The 20646-nt window shown below is 40.7% G+C and overlaps 1 protein-coding gene across 1 annotated transcript in view; it reads right to left on the bottom strand.

Annotated features, from left to right (window-relative positions):
- The window catches only part of celsr2 (cadherin, EGF LAG seven-pass G-type receptor 2), a 62178-nt gene that overhangs the window by 23972 nt on the left and 17560 nt on the right, over positions 1 to 20646 (bottom strand). Inside the window, exons 2-5 of the mRNA XM_070846381.1 lie at positions 15517 to 16224; positions 5984 to 6206; positions 608 to 723; positions 416 to 504 (exon numbers count right to left, since the gene is read on the bottom strand). Coding sequence (XP_070702482.1) covers positions 416 to 504; positions 608 to 723; positions 5984 to 6206; positions 15517 to 16224 — 1136 coding nt within the window. The remainder of the gene's footprint in view (positions 1 to 415; positions 505 to 607; positions 724 to 5983; positions 6207 to 15516; positions 16225 to 20646) is intronic.

Below are 20646 nucleotides of genomic sequence, written 5' to 3' on the forward strand. Positions count from 1 at the left end.
GCTCACCGGCTGCTGGCTGTAGCCTCATATTTACTTCTGAGAGTGGTATCAACAAAAACTGGAATGGGTGCATTTCCCAATATGTCAAACTATTCCTTTAAACCAGCAAAAGTGGTAATGTCCAAATGGAAGCAAAATTACTTCTCACTTGTTATATATATAAATATTAAGTAGTATGTAAAGATAGAAAATGCAGGAGTATAAAAGCCAAACTAATGTTTTGGACAGTGTCCTTCCCAGTGTGCCAAATCAACACTGAGGCATTCGCCAAAACATTTACACTTATTCTTCTACTTACTAGAGAAATAATACAACAAATTAAAACTGTACAAGGGCTTAAACCTGCGTGTACAACGCTCTGTAAATAAATAGTATTTGAAGAGCAGTTCTCCTCTTAATTTAATCTGGATCCTACCTTGTTGTAGTAGTGGACCTCCACGACGTGCCACTGGCCGTCACTGACTCCTCCAGGGATGTACGGTGAAACTGTAGTTTTGGTCTCACCTGGGAAACAGTCAAAGAGGTGAATGACTGCAGCACACGTGGGGAAAAAATAGAATGAAATGTTTGCCGTAAATCATAATGAATAACTCAGTAACCGCCCTACCTGCAGAGAAGGTGAGCTGTATCTGCTCATTGATGATTTCCATGGCGATGAAGTCATGTTTCTCATTGAAGCGGCCGTTGTAGAGTAACAAACCGTTCGGCTCTTTGGTAGCAAATCTGAAAAAAAACCCCACATTTTTATCATTTATATTTTATTTTACATTTATCTTGATTTAATTGCATTGATCATGATTATTTTGCTCATGTATTTGTGTTTACCTTATTCATTTGGGTTTATTTTTACAAAATTTGTGTTAATCCGCGGCAGAGTATAGACCCAATATTAACCTCTTCTTGAGTAACATTTGCTATTAAGTGTCCAGCTGTTTCAGGAACTTACTGAGCCTGTTGTATACAATGAAACTGATTTTTTCAGCTCATGGGATGTGAATGAGATTGAAGCTGAGTGCAACAAGCAGGACAGAGAAGTCAGAGGTGGATCACATTGGTGATTTTGGTCTTTTCATGGGATTTGTTAAAATTAAATTAATAAAAATGATGTAACACCAGCCTACAAAATGACATGAGCACTGACGTGTACTTTAAAAGAGTGCATGCTGCGCTCCACCTTAACAGAGAAAAGAAAGAGAGCAGTCGTCTGGACTGACCTATTTAAAAATAACCATACTATCCCCTTATATCCACCTTGCTTTCCTTTCACACTGGAGTGCTCCAGTCCTACACAGTAATTCTGTGTGACGTGTAACTTTCTATCGAGGGGATGAGCTCAAGATTTAACAATGCTGAGGTTTTTCAAAGATCACTGAACAGATAATGAGGTTAATCATGAACACAAGGCCAAGTCAGAGGGAAAAAAAGTGAGGGAATACAGAATCTGCGTGCCATGAATAGATATCACAGAGCTACATTAAACGACACACACACAGGAAACTAGGGCAATGTCAAAGCAGCGGGCTGAGGGAACGCATTACTCCAAGTAAGGAACACAGGAAGACATTTCCGAGTAACGATGGCTTCAAAATATATTTTCTCAATGAGGAGAACACAAGCAGCTGCCAGAGCTGTAACCACAGCCACAGTTTCAGATTTCTGTTTGCACCTTGATGGTCAAACCAGATCGCCGAGGGCCGCCGCGCTGCATGATCCTCCCTTGTTAATGCAAATGTCAATATATCTACACACAAATGGTTCAAACTCTGGGACCAGACAGTCGATGGTGCCTCACTCTCGATCTGAGATCAAAGTATGCAGCGAAGCACATTGTTTAAAAATATCACGCTTTACCTGTCAGCTGTGGTCTGTGGTCGTAAATCTGATCCCGTGGAAATGGGTCACAGTGATCTGTGAAAGTATGTTACAACAGAAAAACTAGCACTAACGACTGGATGTATTCATTATCCATCCCACAGGGGAGCCAACAATGAGTCTCCTGTGCACATCTACCAAGATGAGAGGCAAGTGTGGCCTAGTGGCTTCTGAATTTTTTGGTCATTTTTTAACATGCAGCTTCATTTTCCACAAATTGACTAATGACTAAACACTGAAAACTACAGTTAGCGTGACCTTCTTCCTTTCCTAAGCCCAAATCGAGCTGCAGTCTTCATCTAAGCTGTTCGAGGAGGGATGTCATTCATACATCCAAATATCTATACATGCTCTCAGACAACATGAGCAGCCGCCCGCCCACCCCCCTCTGCCAGGCTTCATGGTTTGAGGGTATGCTGTAAATGATGCTGTTTGTGCAGTATTCTTGAGCTGGAGAGGAGCCAGGGGGCACGGCACCGCTGACCTGCTTACTGAGGAAAACGATAATCATGACCTCAGAGGATAGAGGATGCCGATGCTCCAGCTGATAATAGCAGCACAGACACAGCAGTCAGATGGCTTCTACATATCCAGTAAAAAAAACAGAACGCCAAGTAGAATTATGATCTAGAGTCCATTACTCCTCAGTAGGCTTCTAGTCTTTGACGCATCGATTTAAAAGGCTTGTCCACGTTGCCCCCCCCCCCCGAGCCCTCTGAACTATGAGAGTAATCAGCCGGAGCTAAATGCCGTCTCAACTGGCATCACTGCGTGACACATTAGGCACCCATCAGTAAAAATAACAACCAGTCTGCCCTTATGTGGGGAACCTTGTCACGCTATGCTAACATGCTGCAATAGGATGTGTGCAGTGGGGAGGAAAAAATTAGCCCTTATTGATTTTACAACCTACATGTGTGAAATAAAGACACAGAAATCTGTGATAGATTTTACATGAACTGCTGGAAAACATGGAGATGCCTTATTGCTCTACTTATATTACTATACTAATATTAATAAACAGTTGCAGTATAGTAATATATTTAATACTTCTATACAAACATGTACTGTACGTATACATACACAGTTATTTCAACACTTACACTGAATTATCTCAACAACTATAAAGTGGATTCTGATGAAATTTGGTGCAAACACTCATGGTCCCCAGAGGATCTATTCTACAGATTTTCCTCCGGGATCCTCTAGGTTTTTCCACTAGCACCAACCAGGTTACATTTTTGTCTTTCAGTGAAAGGTCACTGGTTCTTGACATTTAGTACATTCAGATAATGAGTTTTAATTAGACTGGTTCTCCCTTGACTTTTCCTCTAATGCCACAACAAGTGTGTTTCCATCCATCTGTATCTATGTGCATTTTCAATATGTGCAAAAAAAGAACTAGATAATAGTAAAATGTGACAAGGTGCCATGGATACAGACTTAGAAAATAAATCAGGACATACATGAAGCATGAGATCCACTGAAATGTTCGCTCCACTGAAGAGACAGAAACATCAGATCTTTGTGGACGCTCTATAGTTCTTCATATTAATACATAAAACAGACATAGATGCCATATTTCCGTCACATTTTCCATATTGTTTTCTATCATTTGAGGTTTGACTTGTTCGCTGGCACTTGACTGGCCACCACTGGCTGTTTTTCTTGATCTGTCCCACTCCTCATTGCAGTAATGGATGGAAACACGGATTCATTCGCATTTCCGTTTAAAATTCATGCGATATTCAAATGTATCTTGACTATCAAGATTGACATTTGTGGTTTTATTTCAAATTTGTCAGTAAAACTTTGGATGGTTTACCATGAAATTTGATACAGATGTTAATGTTACCCACAGGCTCAATTGTAATAACTTTGAGCCTCACAGAGCAGCTGGCTTGGCGGTAGCCTCTTTGTCTTGTTCAACATATGAACCACGACCATAACGTCAGTCAGAGTGAATATTACAGACATCACAGTGAGAGAGAGGTTAAATCTTCTCCGTGCTGATCCCATGACACTCTGTACCTGTTTGTGAAATCTCCTTAATTGCAGAGCTGAGCAGCCAGAGATGTGATAGAATGAGACCTAAAATTAGCTGTCACTCTGAGTGAACAAGATCCACATCCTGAGCCGTTCATCATAACAGAAGCTCTTTCTGGAGGAACCTGATCGGTGCGGGTTCAGGTAACAGAGACACTTGTTGACCTCACCTGCCTCAAGCTCTCAGTATCGGCACCTTTTGCGCAGCAGCTACATCACAGCTTCTGTGACCTGCCAGTGAAATGCAGACCACTTTCAAAACTGGTTTGAGCAGTTCTCCATCAAAAAAGACTGTCATCTGAACCTCGCTTTAAGGAGAACCGAGTGCATAAATCTCACAAGGGGGGTATTATTTACACCGGCAGCCATTGTGAGTGTCAACCCCTGCCAAGCAAGTCTAAGGTGACAAGTATCACAATGAGTAAAGCAAAAATGGCAGGACGCATTCCCTGTGATACCATCCGAGAGGTGATACTTGTTGTCACTTGTTGTGACAGATGTCAAACAGAACGGACCGCTTTTATCGTTGATTACGTTTCATCACGAAGAGAATTCATGCAGATTGGAGGTCCTGCTGTCTTTGCATGTGTTCAGTGTTCACAGCTCATCTGCTCATTTCTAAAGCACCTCCCCCTCCACAAACCACCTCCAAATGATCAACCACACAGATTAAAAGCGAGTTTCTAAACGTGCTACACCTGAATCATAATGAATGATTCTGACATGTTGGATGGTTGCTCGTCTATGGGATATTCACAATGATATCCAGAGCTGTGATTATGTAAAGAGGTGAAATAAAGGCAGAAACTAAACTACAATGGTCTCGTCTACTTTCCAAAACTAACGTAATAAAAATTACATGAGGCGTTTGCAAGTTAGCTTTTTCTTTTGTGCTGTGAAGCAAAAAGAAGGAACCTTAGGCTCAAATCTTTGCTTTTTTTTTTTTTTTACTAAATGCTAATTATGGCATGAGACAGCACCTCCACCTCTCAAAGAAAGTGCTAGCTTTAGCAATGACATCGCTGTTTACACGTTTCATGCCATAAATTCTTCAGAGAAAAGTTCTGCCTGAAAATAATCTGAAGTGAGGTTTATTTTCTGTCTGTTGATGTTTTCCTTGGGTGTAATATAAACTCAAGTGATCCCTGTCCAGCCACACTGTATGGTAGTTAAAGACAGCATATTAGGAAATAGGTTTATTCACTTTCTTGCTGAAGTTTGCTGAGGAGATTGATGACACTCTTGTGTTTGTATGATAAATATGAAGGTACAACATATTTGTGATTTGGGGCTATTGAATAAAATGAATTCACCACCATTTCTAAGGATGCAGGGACTGTATTGCCCACATAGTTACAAGGACTACTAATAAAACAGGAGCTGAAAATAAAAAAACATATGGACAGGAAAATGACCAAAACTACATTAAATCTAACCTGATGCTGACATTAAAAAGGGATGCTAATTATTAAAAGAACCCCCAAACTACAATAACAACATTATGTACATACTGTAATGTACACAGTGACTGCACACTAAAGACGGCCTCTCTCAGGCTTCACCTTGATGAGGGAGACTGTGCTGTAATAGGCCAGGTGCTGACTCACAGCTCAAAGTGACCAGTGACACCGACTGTAATAAGATCAGACTCACTCTTGGCTGTGGGATTAGCATCCTCATGTTATGCAAGTCTCCTCTCCAAAAGCACAGCTCCTTTAGCTCACCGTCTGTCCAACTTTTACCTCCCAGCCTGCACCCTCAGTACACAGTGTGCACACCAGCATGTTGTAGGAGTGGTTATGTATCTATAGCACTATAATCTAATGGCAAAGTGGCTCTACAGATGATGGCAGTTGTTCAGTGAGCCCATTATTCCCATTAAACACCATTATGGTTACATAAATGTGAGGTGGGGGTGGGGGCACTCTTCAGTGGAGGGGAGAGCTGGAGAGTGTGCATGCTGAAATAGGATGCGTAGGTGGATGAAGAGTGAATCACAGATTGCTGGAAGGCGCAGGTGATCCAGGTGAGCTGCAGCTTGTTGCAGGGAGGCGGAGGTGCTTACGTGAGAGAGAGGGTGAAGTGAAAGCGCTGGCGGAGGCCCTTGAAGGTCAGGAATGAGTGTGGGGGGAAGTTGCGTGTGGTCATCTCACAGTAGGGCTTCTCGTAGCCGCCCGGGGGACACTCGCATTTAAACCCGCCGACCAGCAGGTTGACACAGGAGCCGCCGTTCTTGCAAACTCCCGGAGCACAGCGGCCGGAGCGGGATGACAGCTCGCAGCGCTCGCCTGGACAGAGGGAGATGGATGGAGAGGGAGAAAGGTGGAGAGAAATGAGGATTAATATTGTTTGTGACAAGAAGCGTAAACTCAGTCATCCCTGTGGCTTCCACCTCAGGGACCCCAAAGCTGCTGTAAGCTTTCTCTCCGTCCCTCTAGCTGCCCTGTGTGTGCTGCTATAGACTTGTGACATCATCCACGAGAAACATAGAGCTGTGCTGCTTCAAATATACAGGAGCTGATGAATAATAAATTATGACATTGTCGACAAGCTGTATGAGAGGAAAACTGATGCAACTGTAAGAATTATGAACCCTGTCTGCTCTTCGACCGTGTCTGCAGTTTCAATCTTTCCCTCTCGTCTGTGTCACACCCAACATGACTCCCCCTCCTCCCTCTGGGAGTACGGTTGCAGTTTGTGCTGCATTCATATTCAGTGGGACAACGTGATGCCTCAAAGCAGTGAGTTGGAAGCGTCTGCGCATTCAGACCTTGAAGCTGTCAAATGAAATGAATGCAGTTTCTGAAGACTGTGGTGCCTCATAATGATTACTTCCAGCTTTCTCACACCTCGTAGACAATTGATGAGTTCATTTTTAAGTTAACCAGAAATATATAAATTAGCATTTAAGTCCTAACTTTCTGTCAGACACTGCAATCAAAATCTCATATACAGACAGTCTCTTCCAAAATAAATCTATGTTGATGCTTTACATTATAAAGACTTTCTTAACATCTTAATGTGACTCAGTTTACTATGACATAGAATAAAGAAACGCAGCAAATCCTCACAATTGTGAGAGAAGCTGACACTTTTGCTTAAAAAATGACTTAAAGAATTAAATGAATGAATAGTTGCAGATTAACTTCCTGACGAGCAACTAATTCATTTATAAACTACTTGTTCCAGCTCTAGTTATAAGGTGGTCTGGCTTTGTTAAGAAAAACGGTTAAAGAATCAGATGTCGGTGTCTGCATACTGAATTAACATTACAAATGATAAAACATCTCAATATATATTTCCAATATATTTTCCAAAACAAGATCAAGTGTTAATTCATGAGATAAAATGAAATAAAACTATAGCTATATATATATAGCTTGCAATGAATCAACGATGAATTCAGAGCCATTTTCTTACAGTATACAGAGTCACAAACAAGTCATAGAGTTTCATAATGAGTTGATTCAATGATTCTGAGGCAAACCAACACAAAGCAGACCTGCAGCACTGATCACACTAGAGCTGGAACAGTTAATCAGCAGAAAATAATCCACATATATGATATTTGATGAGTGATTAATCATTTCAGTGATTTTTTATTGGTTGTTTGACATTCTCTAATGTGAATGTTTAGTTTTCTTCTATGATAACTGAATATCTTTGGGTTTAGGACAATAGAGTGGCAAAAACATAACATATTAAAACCATTTTCTGACACTTAATACACAAAACAATGAATCGGTAGACCAAAACAATTAACAGACTAAATCGATGCTAAAAAATAATCATTAGTCGTTGCTTTAGATCACACCGAGCTGTGCGGGGCAGAATAAGACAGGTCACACCAGGCCAACAAAGCAAACAGTGATCAATTTGAGGGGGAAGAGCAGCACAGCAGCGTGCCTGACGTGCGCAGACAATGAAACTGTGTCTCTATTGGGCCTTGGTCCTCGGCGGCCCTGCGGTCCAGCTCACATGTGCCGTTTGTCTGGATCCTCCGGATGGGAGGCTGCTGCAGTTGCTCAGGCGAGACTGCGCGCTCCCATGCGTGAGCTGGAATTTGTGTCAAAGCCACTCAGTCAGCAGTGTGGAAGACTTCCGCTGTGTACTACAGCCCTACTGTAACACTGGCACACACACACACATCTTCATCCAACGCCCCTTATACACAGGCCTTTTATTGACTCTTTGACCATTCATCACTCTATTCACAGTCTGCTGAAAGCAAGTTTCTTTGTTTTACTACTCTTGTTGGTGTACGTCTATTCAGTCAAAGTCAACTTGAGAGACGATGGATGAGACGCTAAAGTTGTTGCTGATGAATATTTGTCGATTTACAGTTGAGTTTATTGTGAACCACAGAGACAAAGAAACTTAATAATACTTAAAGGATTTTAAATTGTTGCTTAATGTTGGACATAATTACTTATAATAACCTTTGCAGTTTAGTAATAACTTTTTGAATACCTAAATAAACAAACTTTTGGGTTGTCAGGTTGTGGGCCCCACATTTAGCTAGTTTATTCCATCTGCCAATATAACAGAATATATAATATATAATATGCCATATAACTTGCTTTGCCTGCTTTGATCTCAGATTCATGAGGAACAGCTCCTCCTGTGGACTGTTCCCCTCCTGGAGGAGAGCTGCAGAGCATCAAGAATAAACCTTTTGTTAAAGATTTGTAAACATTTGTAACTGCAGGACTGACGGCTTATTGTTAAGCTGGAAAATCCCTCAGCCTTTCATTATTGAAGGTTTTAATAATAAATTAATGGAGATTTATTTGACTCATGTGGTCACAACAACCGCACTGCAAAAGGCCTTTTTATTTATGCTATATAATGATTTTCATGATCGGTACGACACCAAGAAATTGGCTTTTAACCTACAGCCAGCAGTGACAACTTTATAAGTAAGCCCTATTCTAAAGTGGTATTAAACCATGTAACATGTCAGGGTGCCGTGTCCTGATGCCACTCTGTCTCTGAGGCAACAAAATGGAGAGTAATAGTCGCTCCTGCCTGTCAGCCCATAACCATTTGCTGTCATGTTCTTACTGATGCTTCCTGATGACAAACAGGCACTGCTGGCCAGCCGGCTGGAAAGTAAAGCCTTTCTGTAACAGTGCTGTCTGCCTCGTTATTAATTCAGCAACTTGCTGTAGGCAATAAACTACTTGAGTTTCTTTAAGAAGCCACAGTGGTCATCAGCAAACAGAGCTGTAATAAACAGAGATGCCGGGATGATGGGACTTCAACCACAACCAGAGTCTGATTTACTGTGGAAAATACACATTTAACAGAGTATTTATGTTGTATTATATAGTGTTATATAGATCAGCTTTCCGGTGTTCACTTCATCCCTGTGAGACATCTCCACCTCAGGGGCTCCTTTACGTTGCCAGGTGAACGGCACAGCGGGGCAGGGATGGGCTCACAATCACAATTCTACAGAATATCCTGATCAATAATTCAGACACGTCTCCTCTGCTCTATTTATGCTTCTATAGGTCCATCCTGGTGCCCACACCCTGTGTTTGCTGACAGCATGAATCATTAAGGCAGCAAACCGCACACCTCGGAGATCCTGTTTTTATTTGGACAGGAGGAGACGCTTCAGCACTTTGCTTCTTCGCTTCAGTTTTCTGGTTAATAACATCCAGTATATACCTGATTGAACTTATACTGGCATTATATAATCTGTGGAAGAAAAGACACTGACTGTAGATCAGCACACATTAGCTAAACACCTCTTTGCAACAACTATACTGTAAAACTGAATTAAAAGCAATTGCAATCATTAAAGCAAATCACAACATGGATCATGAATGAAGATATTAACACCTCTGCCTGCACATTAGCTAAACATAAATTCAAAAAAGCAGGTGTTAATTTATCTGCAAAATGGATTTGTAGCTTTTAACAGCTTTTCCAGTTCATTATAAATTGATCCCAGAGGATCTTCACACAAAGAGAGAATAAACAAAATGGACAAAATGTGACAATAAACCTAATAAACATGTAGCTCGCTGCATGAACAACATCCTGAAGTTCAAGCCATTGCTGCAGATATTCCCGCTAAAGATCCACATGAGCTCTTATTTATCAAAGAGCGGTAAAGCTTTAAAAGCAGCGCTCCTAATTACACCCAACAAGAGACTTGCACCACCCGTGTGATCGAACTGCTCCTGCAGAGGACGTTTCCTCAGAGACCTCAAGCCTGAACAGGTGAGTCGGGGCTGCTAGGTAACAGACGAGCATCGTCTAGTGAGCGGATCCCTCCAAAGACAGCAAGCTGAGGGGGAGCTGAGAGCAGGATCCTCGTTCATGACGGAGACGATGTGAAGACATTCAGGGAACTCCAGCCGAGGCAGGAGACCACTCAGGATTATGAGGGTGAATAATGAGATGAGCAACAGAACAGATCCATGACCTGGAGCTTAAGTACATCAGGGATCAGATCTTTACTCTCATTTCATTACAGCTAATCTAGAGCGTGAAGGACCAAATAGACTCAAAACACCTCACACAAGGCGATACATACAGTAAAAACAGTGAATAATTCTACTTCATCTGAATCACTTATGGGCCTTTGTTATAGAAATATGCTTCTTCAAACACTTGTTGGTATTATCAACAAATAATCTAAATCAATACTGCACCAGTTATGAAGTACAGCAGTCTGGGATCTTAAAGGCAAAGTAAAGGCAATAAAATCCTCCAACAAAGATGCATAATAAAATGCAGTGTTTATGCAGTTTCAGTTACACTGACTGTGACTCTTTCCTCTTATTATCTTACATAGAAATGACGCAGATTTTACATTTAAGAAACAGAGATCACTGGTATTAGTTTGGGAAGAGGTATTGACTGATATATCATCCAAACACAACAACAACACGCAAATACTCAGATTTTTAAAACAGCCCATTTGTCTGGTCACATTTTTTTTTTTTAAATCCTGCCATCTCTCAGAGGATAATTGTAGAGGCTTTCAGCGCTTGGCATGTGTTAAAAAAAAAAAGGGGAGTGCGAACATTCACCAGTTTTTGTTCCAAAAGCTCGTCTGCCCATTAAAACACCATGAATGCATCCTCGATTACTGGATGAACTACGAGAGAAAAAAAATCAGACTTTCTCATCACAGAAAGACGGAGGTCAGAGAGGGAAGGCGGATGACGACCTGTTGTTCAGCGCTGACAGAATGACTCAGCCGAGCCAAATCATTCACTCTGTGCTTTTGAAGAACAGCAAAGATGATGGCTGTTATGTTTTTTCATTTTCTTTCCTGCCACCATCTGGCAACTCCTACAGTCCAACAGTCTCACACACGCACACACCCATCCATGCACCATTAACGCATAAACATACCACAGATTGTCCATCCAACTTTCTCACACACATAATCACAGCTATTCAGCACTTAGCTACCCACCCGAATGACAGAGTGAGCAATTTAGCACACACACACACACACACAGCATGGTGAATGCTCACTGAGGCAGAACAGGGGGAGTTGTAGATCATCGAGGAAAATACATCAAATAAAACCTGCCTGAACAACCTTGTTTGATCAGACAGTCTGACAGCGAGATTCAAACATCTTAGATCATAAACTACATGACATTTTTCCCTCTCAGGTAACACAAACTGGATCCAACAGCACCTGGGTCTAAACCCCATACCTATGTAGATTAATGTAGTTCACTGTGGTCTCTGCTGCTTTCAGTGTAACCAAATGAAAATACGCCCACTTCAACCACTCACACATTCATTCTCTGTCTCTGCTGATTCACATTAAAAGCACCTACAGTTCAGCTCCGACACCCACAGCTGTGCATAAGAATATGTAAGTGCCACTCAACCTCGACTCTGAGTGACTGGGCCCACACAATCAAATGCCGGCACTATTTCAGGCTTTATAAACAGCGGCATAAATAGGCGAAAAAGCCTTTTAACGTTTGATGAGGAATAATGGAAGCAATGCCATTACTGAAGAGCACAAAGACAACAACGTGAATATCATTTTTTTTTTTAACAGCTTAACTTTCTTCTGGCAGCAAATGGGATCTGTAGTTTTAATTAAAGTAATCATGTCTCAGCTGATGTGAAGTCAGATTTTATTAAAGGAGAAAGTGAAGTGGTCATTCAACAGCTTCACAGAGTGCACAGCTGCTGAACACCTGCACATACATGTGAGGATTCAGCCCCAAAATAACTCAAGTATCATCTCAAAATGACAATGATTAGAAAGTAAATATGTTATCATATCATATCATATCTGTAACACTTTAGTTCAATCTTCCCTGTGTATCATTTATAGGCCATACATACATAATTTCAAGTGTTAATTAAAAATTTGTCAACTATAAGTCTTCTCTTTAATAAATGGTTGACAATGTAACACAATTCATAGATAAATAATCATAAATATGTCTATAATTGACATGAATATAAATTACAGAACATTTATTGTATCTATTAATTGTATTCAATATATTAACTACATTTTTAACTATATTTATTAATGCAATACATATTTGTTCTTGATTTCCAACTGACTTCTTGTTCACAGGATGCGTCTGAAAGCCCTGGAGTTAACCTAGTAAGTGGACCTTGAGTTACTGTTTCAGAGGTCATGAGTGAAACTTTTGAGTACATTTATAAACTGTGTTGAGCCTGTCTGTGCGTGATTACTGCATGTGTACAGACCAGTAATAGATTAAATATCTTTAAACACACTGTAAAGATTGATTCTTGATGCTGTGTATTATTAAATATGATTACAGCTTCATGTTATGCTGGGTTATTAATCACTCAATAACTATTTATACACAGTTTACATACACAATACAGTAAAAAGTACAATATTTCCCTCTGAATAGAGGAGTAGAGGTATAACATAGCAAAGCAAAGTTCAAGAACCTAAAATTGTAACCAAGCACAGTACTTGAGTAAATGTACATACAGAAGTTATTTAAGCATCACTGAGTATATCAAACCAACTAGCACTGTTCTTCAAGGACGAGATGAAACTCTAAATCACATTAAAAAGTCAGGGTTTGACCCACTTAACCTCTCAACAAAAAGAGGGGGCATCTACCCCAATATTCATACTGTATAAATTAGCATATTTAATTCCCTTCCTCTTTAAACTCTTTTTCAACTTCTCCCTTTTCCCCCTCAACCGTAGAATGAGCGAGCAGCCAGTCTTTAACCCTTTGAGGTTGTGAATAATTTCTGGAGCAGAGACTGAATAACAATCCCTGTAACTGGTTGGTAATTCTGCTGCCAACAGTAATAAATTAGTCCTTCATTAATGCTGAAAAAGGAACCTTCTGTCCTCTCCGTTTCAACATACCGGGTGCTTTGAGATACAAATATATATATATATATTTTTTTTTATCAGAGATATTTTTACCACGGGGCATTTTACAGCCAGGGGACACATTCCATCTGTAGCCATCTATAATTAATAATTTCCTTCCCTTATTCCACTCAGCGATATTACTCTGGACTCTGGAGAAACTGCTGTTGTTTTCTTCACTGCAAAACATTCAACACAAAGTAAAGATTTCTCTGCTGATCCCAGGGCCTTTAAATAGACATACAGAGGTTTGTTATGTCATCATTTCTCCTGTTCTTTGGATGTTAGCTGTGATACATGGTCCACTCCTACAGCTCAGGATGGAGTTTTGAGTGTAGGTGTGAATAACTATGCAGGTATACAGCTTATATTAAATGGATATTCATCCAAAAGATGCAACAAAATGAAGCGTAAACAGACCTTTTCACCATTCAGAGGTGACTGTGACTTAAAGACAAGTCACGTCACTTCAGCGTGGTAAATAAACCAGATATAGAACAACCAAACAGACTAAACTAATGTGGCGATCAGCTCCAACTGAGGCAACCTACTTCTAAAATTTACAGAAACGCATAACAACTGTTTTGTGAGTCGTTTACTTCGGCTGTGGCTGACTGCAACAGGGACACAAATCAATAAGTCATCACTCAGCCTTTGTCTGCAGAGCTACGGTCATCAGTGTGCAGGACAGTCTGCGTCTATGAAGGTTCAATAAAGAGCTAAAGAGGCGAGTGAATGGGACAGATGTAGACATGAAAGCCCCCATGGGAGCTGTGTGATGAGGAACACAGCTACATGTGGTCGGCTCTGCAGAAATTGTGCCTCATACATTTGAAGACGGGAAAATGATCCAGCAGGAACTCATGTGGGACAGATTGCTAAACCCCTGCTGTCCCAAAGAGTGATTCTCCATTAATAGATTAGAAATCGTTGGCCAAACCAACTCTGAAGAGGTGTTTGGCTGGAGTACGGCTGGAGTAAGGACACGTTCGGAGGGTGTTTTTTTAGCACCTTTAGAAATGGATTTAATGGTGTGTTTATCTGCGTTAATGTTAGCATGTTAGGCTAATAACGCAGTGGTGAAAAAAACAATAAGGTACAAATTTAACCTTGTTTACTTGACCAAGTATTTTTGTCTGAAATAACCTATGAATCAAAATGGTTAAAGTAGCTTTTCCTCGTCATAACTTTAATAAGAGGCTCTTGCAAGAACTAACAGGAGAACAATGCTGCTCCTTTATTCCCATATCATCTATATGGACCATCAGCTGGTGAGGATGCTAACCTTTGTATTGGGACCAGCTGGCACAATATCATGGAGCCATCAATTGTATATTAAAGACCCTTTCACATAACCTTGCGAGGCTCACGATCATGATCGCACACCAATCCATCTTTCCAAGCTCCAAGTTATTTTCCTGTGGCCGATCCACAGTGTTCGGACCAATCAGAGTTAGTTACTGGCAGGGTGTCAGTGAGATGACAGCTGTGACGACAACTGTTCATTAAAAACCAACAATGGCTGCTCCTAAAGAGGTTAGCACAGATGCTGCTAAAGCAACAGTTACATCTCATCTGAAGCATATTTCTTGATTAAAAGAACAGCAAAGAACTGCACTTTTCCCAACTGGCCTTGAGTTTTAACTTTATGTGCTTTGTTGATCTGAGCTTTGGAAGTCAGTCTGCATTAGACGGTGATAGACGGATCACCTGCCAAACATTGTTTTTGAACATACCTGCTCCTTTACAAACAGTTTAAACAGACGACCTACACCTTTCTGTGTAACAAACCATGCGGCCCATCAGGTTACCTTTTATGTGGTTCAAATCAGGCTTTAAATGAATCAGACGAAGACAAACTTAACTCACACAGTTACCGTCATACTTTGCAAGCTAAAACATTTGCTACAGTTACCATTATCATTTCAACCAACAAATTCTACATTTTCCTCCTAGAAATGAGAAGCCTGTTTTTCTTGACCTCTGTGTGAAATCAAAGACATATTTTAAACTAAATTACAACTAATTTTGAGTGTTGAATCTATTTATTATTGTAAAACGGAATTATGTGTCTATGACGATGGAAACCTTGATAGGCATAGCAACAGTAACTAAGGCAGGTCAGGTAGTTAATGAAGTCTGGTGAGACTGACTGTAAAAAAAAAAAAAAAAAACACAGCACAGCTTCATCAGTAATTACATTTAGGTAAAGTAAGGGCTCTCACCTGTGTAGTCCTCCAAGCACTCACAGGTGAAGCCTCCCTCTCTGCTGCGACACACGCCGTGGGCTCCGCAGGGTTTGGAGTAGCAGAGGTCAATCTCCGTCTCGCAGTAGTCTCCCGTGAAGCCGGTGGGACAGCGACAGCGTAGCCCAGCGATGGGGTGGATAGGTCTGAATAGGATGGTATCTGATGCCACAAACGGCGCCAGGCTGTCAAACTTCAGCACGGACACACACTTCATGTAGTTCTCACATGGCTCACGAAGGCAGATGTTGTCATCGAAGGGAAGAACTTCCTGGGAGGAAATCTTAGCCAGAAGGCTACGGTTCAAGTACAGCCTCTCCTGGAGTTCCTCCGAGCCGAAAAACTCCCCACCTCCACTGTCGACCCCTCTCCCAGGCCTGTCCCCTGCGTGGTCGAGCCCTCCAGGCCGCTGGTGCCCTGCCCCCAACACAGGCACGGCCACGGACAGGCTGACGTTGAGGATGCGAGCGCTGACGTCCGTGTCGTCTTGGATGTTAAAGATGACGACGTCTTCGGGGGCGGCAGACAAGACGCGGGCCACACCGTCCAGGAACTGGGCGAGCAGCAGGGACAGGAAGTGCTCCTGGGAGGTGTTGGCCAGCCTCAGCGTGATACTGTTGGACAGCATTTCATCTGTGATGATGGTGACTTGGAGAAGGCACTGGGCCGACACGGAGTGGACGCCGTCTAAAAAAATGACCAGAGGAAAAGCAAAAGAGTGATTAACATCAGGCTAATGGATGATGGCTTGGATGAAGATGTATCGCAGGTTTTATGTTGTCACTTAATTTAAGCTACACTGGTTTATGTGAGCTTCCATGATGAGCTTACACATTTGTTTTCACATATTTAATCATATTTCTTGTGTAATTGTTTTTCATGTTTTATGATTCTTCAAGTCTAAATTCCTCCATGTTTCATTGGCTGCAAGACTAACGTCCCCTTGGGGACAATAAAGTTAGATTGAAATTGAAAAATGATTCTTATTCTGACCAGGAGGCAAAACATCTGACTAAAGCGACTTTACAAACACGCTGTATGACAGGAAGCTTTCAACCGTATAACATGGTCTTCATCATCAGAGACAGATCTATTAACATTAATAATGTTCATCCACAGCACTTTTAAGATGTTTGCTTTAAAACATATCAAATCCACTGATGAAGGCTGTGTGATATGGTTGAAAGCTGAAATAGCCAGTAAGTGGACCACATTATTGATGTTGTCTGTCAATACTTTGACTTTTCTGACTGGTTATGAATTTATCCTATTTTTTAAAGCATTATATAATTTCCTAAAATCATGTGTGTTTACAGCGAGGCATTTTAGCTTTTAGTAAACATTACTCAGACAGATGTAAATACTGCGTTTATTAGGGACTATTTTCAGCTACAGAATAAACTACAGTACCCGTGTCCATGGTAATGAAGGAAGATGTCATCCAGTACAATTTTTTTGTAGCTAATTAATGTGTTTTAATTAGTGTTTGAACAATAAAGGAGCTCTATGGCACAAAGACATTAAAAACATAAGGCATTACATACAAAAACAATACATGTTATTTAATTGAATGCGTTCTTGGTTTTGGCCATTGATGGGATTTATTGACAGTGACAAACCCGTATCCCGTTTTCATCCTTCAAAAATTCTCATGTTATATATATTGTGTTAACAGATGAGATAAAGTCCTATGAAAAACAACTGCAGCATCAACAGCTGCAACAGCAGAGCATGTAGGACAGATGCAGGTAGAGGCATGGTGGAGGACTGAAGCAGCAGCTGCTCCGCTATCGCTGGGCTCAGATATTCGCATTAGACCCACACGTGTAAACACAGCGAAAATTTAAAACTGAAATTTCATGAGGGACATAAACACAAAAATGTCACAAATTGTATATAAATGAACACTTGAATATGAATATCAACACTTTTGACTGATACCCTTGGCTCAGACGACTGTTGTTTTGTGTTTTTTTTCCCCCTCATGTGCCAGAACAGATAACAGACGTATGCCAGGACTGAGAGAGAACAAGTGTACGTTTACATTGTTACATTCCAAGTTTCTAATCAGCTATTTCATGCCTGTATTCACAACACTCCCTTTCTTTTCTTCGTCCGGAAGCAGGGATGCTACTTCATTATACATGCCATACATGAAAGCCTTAAGTCTCAAATTCAGCATTTCTCAGCTCAGCAAATCTCTTGTCTTTTATCTTGTTTTGATAGCAGATCCTGTTAATGTTTTATCTTCTATACATTTGTTTCTTTGGCTTTGACTGTAGACATGTAATGTTTTGTCTGCTATGATACGGGAGGTCTTGACTGTACACTGTTGGGCCTTTATTGAGCAAGTAGAATTTTAAATGTGGATGTTGCTGCTGGTGAATAAAATGTAAATGATTCTGTTTCATTATGTTGCTTGTAGCCTTTGTACCCAATTTACACATACTTATGACTTTGTTAAGCTGATTTTCTCTACTTTAACCACATTTAGAATAAAGGGAGGACTGACAGGAGCAGTCAGCGCTCTGTTCACTGAGGAGTAAAATTATAATGAAAACAGACTCGAATCCTAAACCATCCAATCACAAAGAGCAGAGAACACAAAGGGACGTTCTGTACGTTGCTAACAAGCACAAAATCTATGGATCAGAGTCGGCTACAGCCTCAAAGCTGCTCTAAATCCAGCAGATAGACAAAGTCTGGGACAAATGTTCAACTTAACCTGGATCATTCGTCTCTCTGCCCGGCAACAGGAGGTCAAAGCTGCCTCATGGTCATATAGCAAACACTCTGCATTGTGAAACCAAATCAAACTTCATATAAAATCCAGTTGTTGAGTATTCCTTTTTATTTTGGAACCACGTTGGGCCTTATTTTTCATTCACTGATCTCTCACTTCATTCTCTCATCACAAGAAACCACTGCTTCACCGTTTAATATCTGGAGGAAAAAGTGGAATCAACACCTTTATGTTCCTCTTTATAGACAACAAATGTATTACCAATTAACAAGCAAGATATAAATGCTCTGACATTTCCTAACCCTAATATAGCTGAACATAATGCACTTTATCATCCTAAGATGTCTTTGGCCCTTTTGGTGCTTTGATTACACTAGAAAAAATAGAACATAGATTAGAAAATAAAAGAACAACTGGTAAATACAGGATAAATAAATTCATGCAAAATCTGAATTTGCCTTCATTTCCCATGATTCTCTTGAGTCAGTCACTTTTAAGATGTCATCTGAATGAGCTAAGGTAGTAAAACATGAGCACAAGTAAAAGTCATGAAGTCAATGAACTGACTCAGTAATGTCAGTCACACAGAAATATCTAGCCAGCATTTGCTACCATTAGCTTCCATACTCCTACCAGACCAAGTAAGGACATACCAGGAAAACCACTGAGAGAAGTGAGTTGAGCAACGGTGCCGTTTATTTCTTATGAATTTAACTTTTCATTCATAAGAGGAAGATTATATCATTTTGCCTCTCAAAGGTGTCACTTGAAAGTCACGTATGAAGACCACTGTCATTTTGTCAATCTCACCGCTGGCCTGCAGCTTTCTGTAGCCTCAAGAGCAAACACAAAACAGCCTTAATCAAATCAAATGTGTCATGAAAACAAGCCTCTGCCTCTCCCTTTAAAATAATCAATGGGACGCTTTGTTCGGGGCCGTCTGGACGCCGGCCAGAGAGCAGAACCTGTGAGCAGAACTCACAAACAAACAGCACTGCCCAAAGTTACCAGATCCCTGTTTTGGCAGTGGGCGAGTTTAAACACAGAGTGCCAAGGGAGGGGGGAGGAAAAGGAGGAGGGGGAGGGAGGGTCATAGAGGAAGTGAGACAGAAGCATGTTTGACACGGCTTTAATCCTTCTGCTTTCAGTCAAGCGCTTCCAGCACAGTAATAATACAGGGCCTTAGCAGAGGAAGTGGGGAGAAATCAAAGGACAGAGACAAGCAGGGTCGCTCCTCTAATTCACACTTTACTGTAAACACACACACACACTGAAACACACACACCTGTGTACACGAGAAAACACTTGCATATAAGAGACAGGGAGCCACGACAAAGGCAGAACAGCTCATAGTTCAGGCTCTTCACTTTCCAAGAGATTTACAACTACAGATGGAAACAATGAATTCTTATGATTGATCCTTTACGACAGTGGATCCCTACCGGGCGGTCAAAATGCTTCCAAGTGGTTGTGAGATGATTAACAGGATAAAAAAAAAAAAAACAAGGGATAAATACTGTCCTGTTTCACTAGATTATTTTCATTTTTCCTGACTTTCCTCGAATCTTTGTTTTTCTTATGAAATGATGAGATCATTTAACCTCTGAGACATTTATCTGCTGTAACATGTTATGAGCTGTGGCAAGTGGACAGACTTTATTTTGAAAGGTATAGGGACAAATAGGTTGGTAATCACTGATAAATAAATAAAACTGTTCTGGAACCAGAGACTCTTTGGTATTTTGGCTTATGAAATGGCTTAAACAATTGATCAGTTATCAAAAATGTCTGTCGACTGACTAATCACTTAACTGACTGATTGTTTTGGCTCTAATTTTAGTGTAAAATCTTTGTGGAAAATACTTTGGTTTCACATTTCACAAGCCTTCACACAGCCTTTAACAGCTATTTGAATACATTTAAATAGTGACCTTCATAACCTCAACATGTTTACAGTGATTTTTTATTCATAGCAGAGTCTTCATCAGTCACATAAGAAAAACACAGCAGCCACACACACACACAAACGGCTCATTGAAATCAAGGTGAGTTCTACATGCAGTTATAATCTATCAGAGGAAATCTGACAGTTTTATGTATTATGATTCCAGGTTTTAGACAGAGAAGTATTTCAACTGTCGAGCCTCATGGGAGACGAACACAATATTAAGGGCTGTACACTAAAGCACTTTCAGAGTGTTGTGAGAGTGACATTTTACTCTCTGTAGACTCTGAAATTCGCTCTAACCTGACAGAAACCCAGTGAACAAGATTGTACTTTCTACCTCAGCCAAACACATAAAAACTGTTCTCTCCTCATCCGTTCGGCTCATATTATAACTGATACACTGCAGCAACAGTAGCCA

This window comes from Pempheris klunzingeri, chromosome 2, assembly GCF_042242105.1.
Source record: "Pempheris klunzingeri isolate RE-2024b chromosome 2, fPemKlu1.hap1, whole genome shotgun sequence".
NCBI lineage: Eukaryota > Metazoa > Chordata > Actinopteri > Acropomatiformes > Pempheridae > Pempheris > Pempheris klunzingeri.